This window comes from Myotis daubentonii, chromosome 12, assembly GCF_963259705.1.
Source record: "Myotis daubentonii chromosome 12, mMyoDau2.1, whole genome shotgun sequence".
NCBI lineage: Eukaryota > Metazoa > Chordata > Mammalia > Chiroptera > Vespertilionidae > Myotis > Myotis daubentonii.
The window spans coordinates 67,482,504-67,498,443 of NC_081851.1; the positions used below are offsets into that span (position 1 = coordinate 67,482,504).

General features: G+C 49.3%; 1 protein-coding gene across 2 annotated transcripts in view; it reads right to left on the reverse strand.

Annotated features, from left to right (window-relative positions):
- Nucleotides 1-15,940, reverse strand: part of PLB1 (phospholipase B1) — a 119,616-nt gene that overhangs the window by 69,603 nt on the left and 34,073 nt on the right. For both annotated transcript variants that reach the window (XM_059660227.1, XM_059660228.1), the window contains exons 12-17: nucleotides 15,856-15,931; nucleotides 14,923-15,027; nucleotides 13,223-13,279; nucleotides 11,591-11,662; nucleotides 10,735-10,800; nucleotides 6,317-6,380 (exon numbers count right to left, since the gene is read on the reverse strand). In XM_059660227.1, the coding sequence (XP_059516210.1) occupies nucleotides 6,317-6,380; nucleotides 10,735-10,800; nucleotides 11,591-11,662; nucleotides 13,223-13,279; nucleotides 14,923-15,027; nucleotides 15,856-15,931 (440 nt within the window). The remainder of the gene's footprint in view (nucleotides 1-6,316; nucleotides 6,381-10,734; nucleotides 10,801-11,590; nucleotides 11,663-13,222; nucleotides 13,280-14,922; nucleotides 15,028-15,855; nucleotides 15,932-15,940) is intronic.

Here is a 15,940-nt window from a genome sequence, read left to right on the forward strand (position 1 = left end):
ATTAACACTCAGTGGAAACAATGTCTTGTTTCCTTCCATGGAGACATCTTGTCTACCTGACTGCCATGCTGTCTGCAGTTGGGGAACTGCTACCCCCGCTGAGGAATTGCTCTCCTTGGAAAAGTACAAGTCCCTGACTCTTCCCACAACAGCATGCACACTAACACATACATCGTTGTGAATGTGCGTAAGCAGAATATATATGTTCGTGGCCCTCAAATGTGAGCACGCACCAACCATCTGGAGAGCTTGCTAAAACACAGATGGTTGGTCCCCACCCTGAGTCTCTGATTTAGTCGGTCTGTGGTGTGCCCAAGGATATGTGTTAGAAGAACAATATCAAATCACAAAGCCAGCTGCACACATTAGCACACACCAACGGGGCTGAGCCCAAGAACTTCAAAACGACCTCTTCTCAAAGAAACCAGGCTGTGGGTAAAAAAAGGCCACGAAGAGTCTAGAACAGTGGTTCCCAACCTTCCTAATGCCGCGGCCCTTTAATACAGTTCCTCATGTTGTGGTGACCCCCAATCACAAAATTATTTTTGTTGCTACTTCATAACTGTAATGTTGCTACTGTTATGAATCGTAATGTAAATATCTGATATGCAGGATGTATTTTCATTGTTATCAATTGAACATAATTAAAGCATAGTGATTAATCACAAAAAAAATATGTAATTATATATGTGTTTTCCGATGGTCTTAGGTGACCCCTGCGAATGGGTCGTTCGGTCCCCAAAGGGGTCGCGACCCACAGGTTGAGAACCGCTGGTCTAGAAGGTTGATTTTAACTCCTGTTGATTGCCGGGGCATTTGCCGGGAGCCGGTCCATCCTTGCTGTTTCAAGGGACCTGGCATATATGGCATACGGTTCTTAATATGTTTGCTCACCTTCTTGGCGCTGTGTTTTAACCAAGGTCACCTCTCCGAGAAAGGTTGAATCCCCAGGTAGGGATTTTCCCCTGAAGTTAGGGAGGGAATAAAACCCCTCAACTAAGTGCCAGGCGGGTAATTAATCCCTTTAACTACGAACAATCATGCTTAAACTACATAATCTTTTCTCCCTGGAATGGAGATAAGAAACGCCCTAACCTTTGTAATAGAGATTGATAGGATTGAATCAACTGGTATAAATACAGTTGTAACAAGACAGAAACACTCAGAACTTAGAACAGAATCAAGAAGACAGAGCCTACACGGAGCCTAGAGACAGAAGAACTTCGCTGGAGAGAGCATGCCGGAGGATCCTGGAGAGGGACTGGCCTCGGAGCCTAGAGACAGAGCCTAGCGGGAGAACATGGCAAGGGATCCTGGACTGAACCTGACTGCGGAGATTGGCAGGAGAGCCTGACTAGAACCTGGTGACTGGACCTGCCTGGAGAACCTGGACAGAACCTGGCTGGAGATCCTAAGCAGAGCCTCTCTGGAGATCAAGACCAGAACTTGGCTGGAGATCCTGGCTAGGCTGCTGATCAACTGAACGCTGTCTCCGTGTCATTCCTTCTTCGCCGACTCCGTCCACACCTTTGGGGACCCCTGGACCTGCTGGGGTTGGGCCCCGGCAGTTGATGAGTGTTAATCACTATATTCTTGTTGCCATAATGTGTAATACAGTGAATTTTGTGAACACTCTGAAATGCAAAGGTTAGGGGAAACCTTTGGGGTGACAAATGTGGAAGAAATGGATATATTTGCATCCAAATCAGATTATAATTTGATAAAGAGGCAGCTGAAACTGACCATTCCTGTCTCCAAAATTTATAGCAGACAGAAAATACACATGCATGTATACATATATGTGTGTACACACACACACACACACACACACACACACACACACACGTAGACAGATTAATTTATGTGTGATAGGAGAGGGGGTTTCTCCTATTGGTCATTATAAAGGATTTCCTGTAAGAAATAAGAAACCAAATGAGAGAGGTGAGAGGAGTTTGACTTATCTGGGATTTTATTAAGATGGAGTCCAACACTTATCATTGGTTTAATATCTGTAGACCTTGATTTGAGCTTTGTTATTATCATCATGTATGACAAAGATACAGCCTGGAAACACAGCAAGCACCTTATCAATTGCTCTCCTTGGGAAAAGAACTATTTAGAGATAAGATTATGTTTGTGTGGGATGATTAGCTAAGCATTATCTGGTACAAATTGTGCAGCACCTTGAAAGGAATTGATAAACACATCATTAACTCATCAAGATTTCTTCACAGGCGACCTCTTATCTGAAGGCCATCCTAATGATGAGGAAATATGATGAATAGCAAGGCAAGGGTAGGCAAGAGTAGAGAATTGGGGACACTACCTTCTTTACAGGAAGAGTTACACCCAGGAGAAAGACTTGGAACTTTGGAGTTTTGTTTTGTGAAACCCAACAACTTAACCAAGTGGGGCCATTCTGAAACACAAACTTTCTCTTAATTATTAGCTAGGGCTGCCCAACCCATAAGCTCTCTGATTTTAGGGACTTATGTAAAGACTTCTTCAATGGTGCTAAACTGCTGGAACAAGAGGGGGTCCTTGTTTTCTGCCTTTGAAGTGCTTTAGTGTGAGTTTATGCAAAACATGTGTCTTGCACATAGTAGGAGCTCAAGAAAAGTGTTAAGGGCAAAGACAGGCCAAATAAGGGGCTCTGTGTCAGGGATCTGACAGCTCTCCAAGCCTAATTTGATGGAAACTACAGGGAAGGGAAACACGTATTTACCCCAATGTCTTGGGGTGAGTTTGAACTTGCTTAGCAGCCTGGTCCCACCTAGGCACAAGCAGGCTGTTACTCCCTAGGGGGCATCATGACTTCCTGGTCACGGGCTGGGTTAAGTTGCAAGACCCATAGCAGCGGTGGCTAACAGACAGCTCCAGGGTCTCTACTGGACATTAAAGCGCTGGTCCACAATGAAGTGAGAGCCTTAGGGGCCGCTCAGTGCTGTGCCCTGGGGCATTTTTCATATCAGCTTCTGAGTAGCTCATTTTAGCCAAATGGGTAAAATAAATAATATCAGGGACTTAGAAAGGAATCAATGGCTTAAATGAATGAACTGTTCTGAATCATACTGTTGGTGACTGTGGCATATCATGAGCTTTGTGGATCCCCATTTGCAAATACTCTAAGTTTTTTAAAAATTTATTTTATTTCTATTGATTTCAGAGAAGAAGGGAGAGGGAGAGAGAGACAGAAACTTCAAAGATAAGAGAGAATCATTGAAGGGCTGCCTCCTGCACGCCCCACACTGGGGATCAAGCCCCACAACCCGGGCATGTGCCCTGACTGGGAATCGAACTGTGACCTCCTGGTTCATAGGTTGTCACTCAACTACTCACCCATGCCAGCTGGGCCAAATACTATAAGTTTTCTCTCTGCATGGAATTTACAGCTTGACTTTAGCTTCAATAGATAGCCAATGAGCCATGTCCCTCTGGTTCCTTATCATTGCAAAATGCGACTCCTTTTCTCACTGGGAAAACCTTAAGTCAGCTACCAGGCCCCAAGATTTTTTCTCTCAGTTATTCCAACTATGTTAGGGACAGGGCCATGGAATAATGTAAAATAATACAAGTGTTTATGAAGTTGTGAAGCTCACAGGAGATAGTACCTAGCAAACTGTACATGTGAACAAACTGGAAGGAAAAAAATCAGAGACTTGCATTCATTCATTCATTTATCCATCCATCCATTGGCTACCAAATTCCAATTGGTTATAAAAATTACATCAACCCTATATATCTCACCCCAAAACCCCACAGATCAGTGGAAGCGGTTTATCACCTGTGGGCTCCCATGGAATGAGCGTGAGGCATCCTGGCTGCCAGGAGCTCTGCCTGGCCTGTTGATGAAGGCAGTATCCTAGTTTGAACCATCACTTTTGGCTAGCTAGGTTATCCCTGGGTTGGGTCGAAAGAAAAAACAGAAAAGGGACTAAAAAAGGTTTCTGAAAATAACTCTGAAGGCAAAACAGTTATTTTATCAGAAAAATGGTTTGAACAGGAAATACTTTGGTCTAGTTGGTTCAAAGGTCTTTTTCCACTCTGAGAAGTTGTTGATTTGCTGAATTAGAAATACTCAATAATTCAGATTAGTTCAGCAAACATGTATGGGCTCTTACCAGGTGCTGAATCATTGGGGATATAAAGATAAGATAACCTGTTGTAAGTATGTATCAGATGCCGTCATCTTGATTAAAAATTGCAAACGTGATCTCTAGAAAAGTGAACGACCTCACCAGAAAGATGATCATTATCAAGGGAAAATAATAATGTGGCCCTGTGCTAAGTCCATTTGCCTACGCCATTTTAAGTCACACGTGTGCTTAAAATGTCCAGTCATAGATCATGCACAGCAATGAAGTGTGTTTTCATTGTGGTCCAGTTAGTGGTGGTCATTTGCCTAAATAACACTTTCCAGGTGGGACTCAGACATGAGGCCCCGCCTGGGGAGTGTTTCCGTCCCACGCCCGCTTGGTTAGAGCAAGCCAGCCTAAATCTGCCCATCTGCTTATTCCAATAGCCCCTATCACCAGCGTATCTCAGATCTCAAGGTCATGGGATGTCTGGCACTTCCATGTTCAAGTGCCAAAGACCACCAATCTCCAGGGTAAGGGCATGCAGAAGAGGTTCAGATTTTATGTGGCTTTTAGATGCTGAGATATGCGCTCATGGATTGGCTGGTTATCACTGTCATGACAGGAACATAATCTAGGCAGATTGCAAAACACTTTGTAGCTCATTCTTGCAGAGTGATAAGATTAATGAGAGGAAGATAGCATTTCACTGTGGCTATCAAAACATGGGCATGCTTCCTCTCCTTTTCTCTCTCTATACATAGACACATAAATATATACATGCACCTTTGAGGTTTTGCTATAGGAGGGCCTACATATGAGGCTAGTAACTTATTTCTGCTGCTAAAAATCCTGCTAATAAGCTAACCAAGAGGAGTGGGTTGTCACCAACTGTGTGGGGGGAAAAGTCAAAGACTAAAAGCAAGTGTGCGTGTGTGTGTGTGTGTGTGTGTGTGTGTGTGTGTGTGTGAGAGAGAGAGAGAGAGAGAGAGAGAGAGAGAGAGAGAACTCAACCATCCATTCCCTTATTCTGCATTAGAGAACAAGAGCCAGTTATACACCAATGTTTGGGGAAGATTTGGCTTAATTAGAGTGCATAGGGCTGAGACATGTGTGGGAGGTAGGCTAACAGCCAGGGCATTTATTTGTTCTACTAACACTCAGCAAAAGGAGGCAACCTGACTACAAAGATTTGCATCCCTGAAAGATTCCTGCTAGACACTGCGGCCTCTCCAGACTTAATTGTCTACCCTGCAGGGCACGTAGGAGGCACTCAACAAGCATCTCATCGATGAATGAACAAGTGAACAAGTCAATGAACCAGAGTCACGCTCCAGGACCCCATCTCACTGCTGCAGAAGTGTTCCTGGGCTGATGTTTGGAGTTGCCTGGGTCACCATATGGTCCCTTCCCTCCCCGCACCTGTGAGTTCCCATGGTCACACACACAGCCGTCACTCCCAGACTAGCAGGCCTGGAGGAGAAGACTCAGACCTCAGGCAGCCCCTCTGTGGCAAGGTCTCTGCCTAGAACATTCCATGACTCTCATTTTCATATCCAACAACATTTCGGAAATGTCAGCAGCAAAAATAGCACATTTCTAAGACAGCTTTCCCGTTCTGTGCGGGGCTTGAGGGTGTGTCCTGCACGTCGCCCCGACAGCGGGTGCGGACTGGTTACTTCTCTTTCTGCTTCCAGACAGATTTGCTTTTTGGAGAGCAAATCACCTCATCAAGGCCTGACAGCAGGGACAATGACATGAGCTCTCTCTCTGCAGAATACGGCCCGGCACGCGGTTAATGCTTAATAAATGCTTTCTGACCGTATCATATCACATCACAACAGAACATATCATATCTTATCACATCACATCATATCATCTCTTTTTTCAGTTAAAGGATAATCAAACACAGGCATGAACTTACACACACATAGGCATACTTCAGAGATATTGCGAGTTTGGGTCCAGACCACCACAAGAAAGCGAGTGTCGCAATAAAGTGAGTCATCGTCTTTTTTGCTGGTGGCGGGTATTGCCTTCAATTTGCAACAAATGCAACATCTGTGCAGCGCAATAAAACTAGGTGTGCCTGCACGTGCAGAGCTGATTCTGTTGTCCTTGAAAAACCTCTCGGGTGCACCTCAGGCTGTGTGCAAAGCCCTTGTCACCCTACGGCTGCTCTTACCCTGAGGAGTCCAGGCCTCACATGAGCTTAAAAATCACCTGATTCAAGTGTGTACCTGAGGTGGGAATCTTGTCGGAGGGATCCATGGCAGGGCACCTGATCTCCGTTCCATCTCTCACCTGAAATGAGACACAGAGAAAGAGGAGAAGTGGGACACGTTGACATTGGGTGAGGAGTGGGGTCTCTAAAATTGGAAAATATTACTTAATACAGCAACCCAACCATCTTTTAAGATTTCTTCCTCTCATTCAACACTCAGATTCGGGTGCCCACAACATCCTCTCCAAATGCTTCCAAACCTGTCCCCTCTTCCCTGGTCCCTCTGCCTCAGCCTACATCCAGGCCTGTTTCTTCTTGCCTGGACCATTCCAGTATTCATAGCATCACCACCTCAGGCCTCTGGCTTCCTTCCCAGCATTGAGGGGGGTCTCTCTCTCTCTCTCTCTCTCTCTCTCTCTCTCTCTCTCTCTCTCTCTCCATAATAAAATCAGGCCACTCCCCTGCCCAAATTCTCAGAGAAAGCAGGGCTTTTTTAAAAAATCTGTTTTGGGTATTGCTATATCCCCAGAGCCGAGAACAGTACACAGTAGATGCTCATAAATATTTGTTGGTTGAATAGTAAATACATTTCTACTCTGTATTCATATCCACATAAAGTCCATCCTTCTTCACATGGCCTAAGCAGTCCCTGGTCATTCTAAATCACAAGAATTGACCCAACGCTCTTGGATCTCCATACCTCCATCTCTTAGCCCAAGCTCTTTTTTTTTTTTAATTAAATCTTTATTGTTCAGATTATTACATTTGTTCCTCTTTTTTTCCCCCCCATAACTCCCCTCCTCCCAGTTCCCGCCCCACCCTCCGCCCTCACTCCCCACCCACTGTCCTCATCCATAGGTGCACGATTTTTGTCCAGTCTCTTCCCACATCTCCCATACCCCTTTCCCCCCCAAGAATAGTCAGTCCATTCCCTTTCTATGTCCCTGATTCTATTATAATCAACAGTTTATTCTGTTCATCAGATTATTTATTCACTTGATTCTTAGATTCACTTGTTGATAGATGCATATTTGTTGTTCATAATTTGTATCTTTACCTTTTTCTTCCTCTTCCTCTTCTTAAAGGATACCTTTCAGCATTTCATATAATCCTGGTTTGGTGGTGATGAACTCCTTTAGCTTTTCCTTATCTGTGAAGCTCTTTATCTGACCTTCAATTCTGAATGATAGCTTTGCTGGATAAAGTAATCTTGGTTGTAGGTTCTTGGTATTCATCACTTTGAATATTTCTTGCCACTCCCTTCTGGCCTGCAAAGTTTTTGTTGAGAAATCAGCTGACAGTCGTATGGGTATTCCCTTGTAGGTAACTGAGTTTCTTTCTCTTGCTGTTTTTAAGATTCTTTCTTTATCTTTTGCTCTTGGCATTTTAATTATGATGTGTCTTGGTGTGGTCCTCTTTGGATTCCTTTTGTTTGGGGTTCTCCGCGCTTCTTGGACCTGTAAGTCCATTTCTTTCACCAGGTGGGGGAAGTTTTCTGTCATTATTTCTTCAAATAGGTTTTCAATATCTTGCTCTCTCTCATCTTCTGGCACCCCTATAATTCTGATGTTGGTACACTTGAAGCTGTCCCAGAGGCTCCTTACACTATCCTCGCATTTTTGGATTCTTTTTTCATTTTGCTTTTCCGGTTGGATGTTTTTTGCTTCCTCGCATTTCAAATCATTGACTTGATTCTTGCGCTCCTCTGGTCTGCTGTCGGGTGTCTGTATAATATTCGTTATTTCAGTCCGTGTATGCTTAATTTCTAGTTGGTTCCCCAATATAAGATCGAGGGTCTTATTAGTTTTCGTGTAGATCTCATTAAGTTTATTGGCAGCTTCTAAACAGTTCTTGAGAGACCTTAAAAGTGTGGTTCTGAACTCTATATCTTCCTTTGACAATTTTGTCCTGTTTCTTTGTCTCCGCATTTTGTTATGCTTCCTTGGTGCACCCCCTAGTGGTCTTTGTTCACAGTCTTATAGTTAAATCTTGATTGTTGTAGCTAATTCCAGGGAGGGTTTGACCTCCAGGCCAAGTGGCTATGAGAATCAGCTGTGTCAGCAGTGAGAGAACTTCTGTCCTCTAGGGAGGTGCTAATCTAGCCTTTGCCTGAGGCTATCTGGCAAATGCCTCTGTGCAGGGCTTGGGCGGGGCGGGGCGGGTCGCACAGGATCAACAGGGTGGGCCAGAGAGAGCAGTTATGGTGGCTCTCAGTCCTGTCCCCAGGGGCTCTGCCTCTCTGAGTCCCAGCACCCACTGCAAAGCTGGGAGAGAAAGCTGCACTCGCTCTGACCGAAGCCAGACAGTCCCGCCTCTTCCGCCTGAGTCTGGGTCCCTAAAGACTCGCCCGGATCTGGAGCTCAGAGTCTGCGACTCCCTCCCGATTGAAAACAACAACCGCGCCCTCCGCCGCCAGCCTGCTCCGCGCACTCCGCACCTCAGAATTTGACTTCAGCACTGCGCCTCCTCTGAGTGTCCATGTGCGTTTCTCTTTCCTCCTAGTTGTAGGACTTCCACTCAGCCAGCGTTCCTGTGGTTCTGGGTGATGTCCCTTCCGTTTTTTGGTTTCACTTTTGAAGTAGTTGTTCAAAGCAGCAAACTCCGGCGTTAACCTATGCCGCCATCTTGGTTCTCCATCTTAGCCCAAGCTCTTACCTCTACTCTCCCTTTTCCTTTTCTGCCCTCCATTTCCCCACATTCCCATCCACCCGGTTCAGCCTCAGTCACCCTTCAGGGCTGAGGTGGTGGGTACTCTCCGGAAGTCTCCTTCCATCCTCCCCGGCCTCAGTTAGTTGCTCCCTGAAAGCTTCACGGAAACGTTGATTACAGACGTATCCCCTTGTGCAATAACCTGCTTGGCTCCACCAGACTGAGTTCCTTAGGACCAGCGAGTATTTTATTGGTGTTTTTGCCTCCCATGCCTGGTATCCATCCTTCCCCCACCCACCCATTTAGTCACTCAACAAGTAATGGTTAGGCACCTGCTCTGAGTCCCTGCCCTCACCGACCTTGAGTCCTAGTGGTATAGAGCAGGTGGGTCATCAATAGCTGTAACCTGCAGGAACGTATCACTCCCTATCACCAGATGAAAACAATGGCAATCCGTTCACAGAACTCGTAGCCTGCCGATCCTACCACACACGCTTTACACTTATTGTTAGGATTTCAAAACATCTCCATGAGGTAGGGCTATGACTTTCACCACTTCCCATGTCAAAATGAACAAGGCACAGAGGAGTTCACTACCTCGTCCAGTGACACAGAGCCTGTCAGGGGAAGAGCCTGGATTGGAACCCAGAGCCAGTTCTCTGCCCTCAGATGGTCCTCATTGCTGTGGTGACCGTTAGAAGGTGCGGGGACAAGTTGATGAGCAAGAGAGTCTTCCACACTGTGTTTCTCGGGCTTTGTGGGGCAGGCCCCGGCCATCAGCACTGCCTCCACCACCGGGAGTAACCCTCACCCTCTGTTATACAATAAGGAGGCAGGGATGGTGCGAGGCTGAATTTGATGTAACCTGTATCAGTCCCCAGAGGAGGACATCAGCCTGCAAGTGTCTCGGCTCCTCAGAGCAGTGCCGGTGCCCTATCTAATCTGACGGAGAGTATCAGAGAGTCACGAGATAAGCAATAAGCAAGATGTGAGTAAGTGTGAGGTGGCCCTTGAGGTGGGAGCTAATGTCAGAGGCCTCTTGGTCTCCACACTGTTTGGTTGTAGATTTTACTATATTTCTCGGCCTTTTCTCTTGACTTTCTCTTCTGATGAAGGCCTCAGATGAATTTAAACTGATGAACAAAATAGAAACAGAGGCATGGATACAGGAACAGACTGACAGCTGTCAGACGGAGGGGGTTGGGGGACTGAATGAAAGAAGGTGAAGAGATTAAGCAAAAAAACATACGCATACACACATAACACACAGACATAGACAACAGTGTGGGAATCGCCAGAGAGAAAGGAGGTAGGGGCAGGTGGAGGTGGCCAAGGAGGGGGAAATGGGGCCGGAGAGAGACTTTCCTAGGGGTGATGGGCGCACCATACAGTGTGAAGATGATGTTTTGTTAAGTTGTACACTTGAACGCTGAAACCTGTATGGTTTTGTGAACCAATGTCACTCCAAGAAACAAAAACAAACAAACAAAAAATAAAACTGCAGAACTGTTATTCTCTTAATTGCATTTTCTTAATCCTCGGAGATCGGGCTTCCAGGCTAGTCCACAGTTTTTGGCTCAAATACTAAACACTCATAAAGTGAGGGGAGACCTCCTTCAAGCACCAGGGAGACAGCCACACCCCTGATCCGTTATCCACCCAGCCTGCCCTTGGGGTTCCAGGACATAAAGCACCACGTGGACATTTCCACAGGTTCAGCCTGGAATACGGCCCCTGATTCATTTGCATGCGTGTCAACCACAGAAAACCTCTCCATCTCCATACCTCAAGCTTCTCAGGGGACCTTGGGAGGTAGTTGCTGTTTTTATAGGTGAACAGATATGGATTTTCCTGCAGAGAAAAATAATGTGTTGTAACCAGGATTCAGAAATCTGTACCCTTTAATCATCAGGCTGTATCACCCAGCAATGCCTCTGGCCAACTTGCAACATTCACACCATCACTTAAACGAAGGCCATTCTCTGGCTTTTCTTCTCTGCACTGCCTGCGAGTTCCCTGAAGGAGCCCATTCATGCTTTAAAAGTTCCCGTTTGCCATAGTTGGCATCTCTGGCTCTCTACCAGCGAAGTACGTATATTTCCATGAAAGAAGAACTTAGTTGTAAGCTTCCTGGCAGCCAAAGCAAAGAGGGAAACAGGGTGAATTATACGGTTCTTACAGCCTCGCAACAAAAACTTACCACTTGATCCAGAAAGCCAAAACTTCCACTACCAGTAAATGACAAAAGGAATTCTACTCATTTATGGTATTTCCCCATCCATTCATTCAGCAACATTAACTACATGCCTATTACATATTTGGCACAGAGTTAAGAAACCCATCTTCACATTTGGGACGCTTGGGGCCAGGTGAGATATGGCTTTGTCCCCCTGCCCTCCCCAGGTGTGGAAGGGGCCATAACGCTACTAAAACAGCTCGATTCTGCCACAATGGCTGAATTCCATAAACCTTATGTGTGCCACGTATGCAGAGCTGTGACCGCACCCGGAACAGGCCCACAGCTCTAAAGCGGCCAATGCCTCAGCCAGGCGAGACCCCACCTCACAGCAAAGCCCGGTCGGTGGCCCCATCTCTCTCCTGATTCAGTGAGAGGTTTCCTCTCTCCCCAGGCCTGGCCTACCTGAGAGGGACATTTCATGGGCCAGCTCTCATCTGCCCCGAGCGGCTCATCTTTCTGTCCCGTGGGCTCCATCTAGAAAAGAAGGCGATCTTTAGAACAGAAAGTGAAGCTCGGGCGGCGGCAGCATTCCAGGGGCCACCGAGAAAGGCTCGTTCGTCGTGTTTCTCAGAGTTGACCCTGGACTCAGGGTCATGTCACCTGGAAACAATGCAAGTATCCCGCCTGCCCTCCTCTGCCACATCCCACAAAGCCAACTCAGGTCCCACCGCTGGGGGATCTCCGGCCCTGTCACCACGGGGTGCCCCGTCCAGCGTCACTGCTGGCTGAGTTCAAGCCTACTCTTGTTCCTCTGAGTCGCCCGACCCTCCCAACTCCACCCTGGGCTGGGTGATGGCAAAGGCCGTTTGGTGTGTCTTTCGTATCTGCCTTGGACCCAGCACAGGGCACACAGTAGGTTCTCTCTCATTGCCTGGGAGACAGGTGACGTGGGAGGGGAAGGAGGCAGTTTGGGCTGAGCTGGAATAGTCAGCCCTTCTGCCCAGAGAGAGGGCTGCGGGAGGGCAGCCCGGAGGAGGGGGCAGGTTAACTTCCTCTGCCTCCACAGCAGGTGGCAGCAAGTGGTTCCCTCGGAGATATCCACCCCAGGGTCAGGCCCAATGACGAAGAAAGCAAATGCTTTCTTTAAGGCGAGCGTGACCATTGACCAGGGCTGCAGGGGGCGGTCCCGCCCTGCTCACTCGCTGCTGGCTAAAGCACAGCTGCTCGTGGTACTCAGCAGAGCACTTATTTGAAAAGATGGAGAAAACATTTTCTAACCCAAGAAGAAGAAAACCAAGTTCCTGTCACTGGAATTCTAAAAATAGGGCAGCTTGGATGGGAAAAAAATAAATGGCAAAATCAGGTGTCTGTCTGGTACCAAGGCTCGAAGTTTTGACATTCCATCCCCCCCACTGACGAACCCAGGTAGCCCTGGGGCGGGGGGTGGGGGGCCTTGGAGTGGGGAAACCAGGCAGTTACATGAGGAGCGCCAACACGTGTCGAATACACACTGTGGGCCAGGAGTGAGCTACACACTCGCCGGGTCCTGGGCCAGTGTTAGGATCTGGGTTTTTCAGAAAGGGAGGGGAGATCCTCAGTTCACGCGACCTGTGAGATGGCATTAGGATGCGAACCCAGGTCTCCATCGCTCGAAAGTCCATGCTCATCCCAGGTACCACCCTGGGCCTTGAAATCACGTGATGGTGCTTACAGGTCACGTGATGGAGAGCTGGCCTGGATCGCTGCGTGAGGTGTTCCCTAGGCCCCACTCCACGTGCATCTCCCACACACCCCAAGGACATCCCCGGCCTCTGGGAAGGGCAGGGCTGAAGGTGCCCAGGGAGCCCTCAGGCTGCCAGGGCTGGGCCCCCGCTCTGGGAAGAGGCGGTGAGACTCCCGGGTGGGCAGAGCTGGCTGTGGCCACATGTGGGAAGGGTCCCTGGTGGCCTGGAATCATTGCCCTGGGACTTGCTGGGATCCTGCAGCGCCTCCATCAGAGCAGTGGGCAGGGTGGGTGTGGGGGTGGAGGCCCTGCCTCTCCTTAGGCCAATCCCCAGGCTGGCCCCGCAGCCCCGGGGACCCCTTGCGACTCACCATGATGTTCCAGAGATTCAAGGCGAGGGTGGTGGGGTCCAGGTGTGGCCACACCCCCTGAAAGAGAACTAGATGAGAACCCCTGCGCCCCAAGGATGGGTGGGCCTGCCATGCACTTGAAGCTCTCCCTAGCAGAGATGGGGTGGCCCTGCTCTGTCCAGACTCCTCCTCTCACTTCTCCATATCAGCAATGGCAGCCACATGGGACCGCTGTCAGGGTCAGGCATGGAGGTGAGGGCCTGCAGGAGCAGGCCAAACCCTCACCATTACGGGGTTCCCCACCCCTGAGCTGAACAGCAGGAGCAGCAGACAGGAAGGGATTCCTGTGTGGTCTGAGTGGGAGGGGGGATGGGAACTAACATACCTCCTCCTTCTTTTTTTAAAAAAATGTATTTTTATTGATTGCAGAGAGGGAGGGAGAGGGAGAGATAGAAACATCAATGATGAGAGAGAATCACTGATCGGCTGCCTCCTGCAGGCCCCACATTGGGGATCGAGCCCACCATGCCAGCCAGGCTCTCCTCCTCCTTTTTTTAAACCAGCGGGTCTCAACCTGTGGGTCGCGACCCCTCTGGGGGTCGAACGACCCTTTCACAGGGGTCGCCTAAGACCATCGGAAAACACATATATTATTACATATTGTTTTTGTGATTAATCACTATGCTTTAATGATGTTCAATTTGTAACCATGAAATTGGGGGTCACCACAACATGAGGAACTGTATTAAAGGGTCGCGGCATTAGGAAGGTTGAGAACCACTGTTTTAAACCATCATTTAAACATCATTTGAGCCTGGCTGGTGTGGCTCAGTGGTTGAGCATCGACCTATGAACCAGGAGGTCATGGTTTGATTCCCAGTCAGGGCACATGCCTGGGTTGCATGTCTGGGTTTAAGTCCTGGAGGGGGCACAACAACTCCAACAGGCAGGAGCCAGAAGCCTGGAGGGGGGACTGTCCCAGACACACAGTAGGTCAGAGAGACCCTACTGAACACGTGCGGACCCACCCCCGTGCTCATGGTCTGGGGCCCCACTGGGACAAGGGGTATTTGCCCAGTGAGCTGGGGGAGTAGGATCAACTCAAACTACCCTTCCTTCCAGGGTGGAGGTAGAGAGCCTACAGGAGGAGGGTGCCCTGTGCCCTAAAGTTCTGTCCTAGGGTCACATAGCCAAGCGGGACTGAGGGCTCCCTGGGCTCCCCACACGTGCTTACTCATGCCATCCTGGCACCACCCTAGAGGGCGGGAACACCAAGAATGGCCCCGACTTCACAGAGGGGGAGCCGGGCAGAGTTCCGACAACGTGCCCAGGTCACACAGCTGGCCCGTGTCAGAGCCGGGAGCCATCAGCTCAAGTCCATGGTCTGTGCCTCTGGGCCGCTCTGCCTCCAAGAGCCTGTCTCATGGGCTCTCCAACCCCATGGGGAAGTCGTCAGCAAGTATAAGGGAATATTGCAGTACTTCCCCCTGAGAGCGCAGGCCCTGGGCTCAGTGGGTCCCATCTGGGCGGGAGAGGGAGAGGGAGAGGGAGAGGGAGAGTGAGAGGGAGAGGGAGAGGGAGAGGGAGAGGGAGAGGGAGAGGGAGAGGGAGAGGGAGAGGGAGAGTGAGAGGGAGAGGGAGAGGGAGAGGGAGAGGGAAAGGGAGAGGGAGAGGGAGAGGGAGAGAGTGTGGGCCCGCTGCTCATAGTTCCCGTCACTCACCGAGTGTGGTGACAGGGCCGCCTCGTAGAAGAAGGGCTGGAACACCACCGAGAAGGACTCCTGCTGGTTGTACCTGCTGGCGGCCAGGAGACTGTCCCAACTTTCCTGGAGGAGAGAGCAGAGAGTGTGTGCCCGGGAGCAGGAGCGAGGCCCCGCCTGCCCAGCCTCTGCTCCCACCAGGAGCTCTCAGCAGCCCTCGGCCACGAGCACTCGCCGCGTGCTTTCTGAATTCACCCCAGAGATAGATCCCAGCTATATTCCCTGGGAGCTCAAGGAGGATGGGGCAGCCGGGCACACAGCAAGGGTGCCATGCTTTGCTCAAGGGCAGCTCCGCAGAGGGACGTGCCGTTAACTATACAAAACATGTCGCCTCTGGAGAAAAGGGCCGTACGGCTTCATGCATAACTTTGTGCTTAAAAGTCCTCATGTGACCATGTCAATAGGAGCTGGGTTTGAGCGTTTGCTGACCTCCACTGAGGTCATCCTCCACTGAGGTCATCCTCCACTGAGCCATCCTCCACTGAGCCATCCTCCACTGAGCCATCCTCACCCTCCTGGGGTCTCGTCTCTAAACCAGAAGCACATCTTCGGGGTCTCTGCGTCACCCTGGGGCTGTGGTCTGGGGTGCGGGCCCAGCCTGGGCATACTCAGCTCAGCAGCCACAGGAGCAGTGGTACACTAGGTGATCATGACCCCAACTCTTTCTGAATGCATCTGCCCAGTCCTTCACTAGCTAAAGAGCTGCCACTGCCAGTATTGTCCCCACTTTACAGGTAGAAAAATCAAGTCATCACCCGGGAGTGAGCCGAGAGCAGCTCTCTGGTTCCTGACTCCGTGGGAGAAGGGGGGACTTACACCCTAATCGTCCCTGCCACCCCTGTTCTCCTCCATGACCTGCCCCTATGAGCTGCCAGCCTCCCGGAGTGGGCTCACCTGATAGGACCACTGTGTCACAACCCTGGACAACTTCGAGGTGTCCCCGGAGCACCTGCAGGGCTCTGCTATGAGGCTGCAGGGA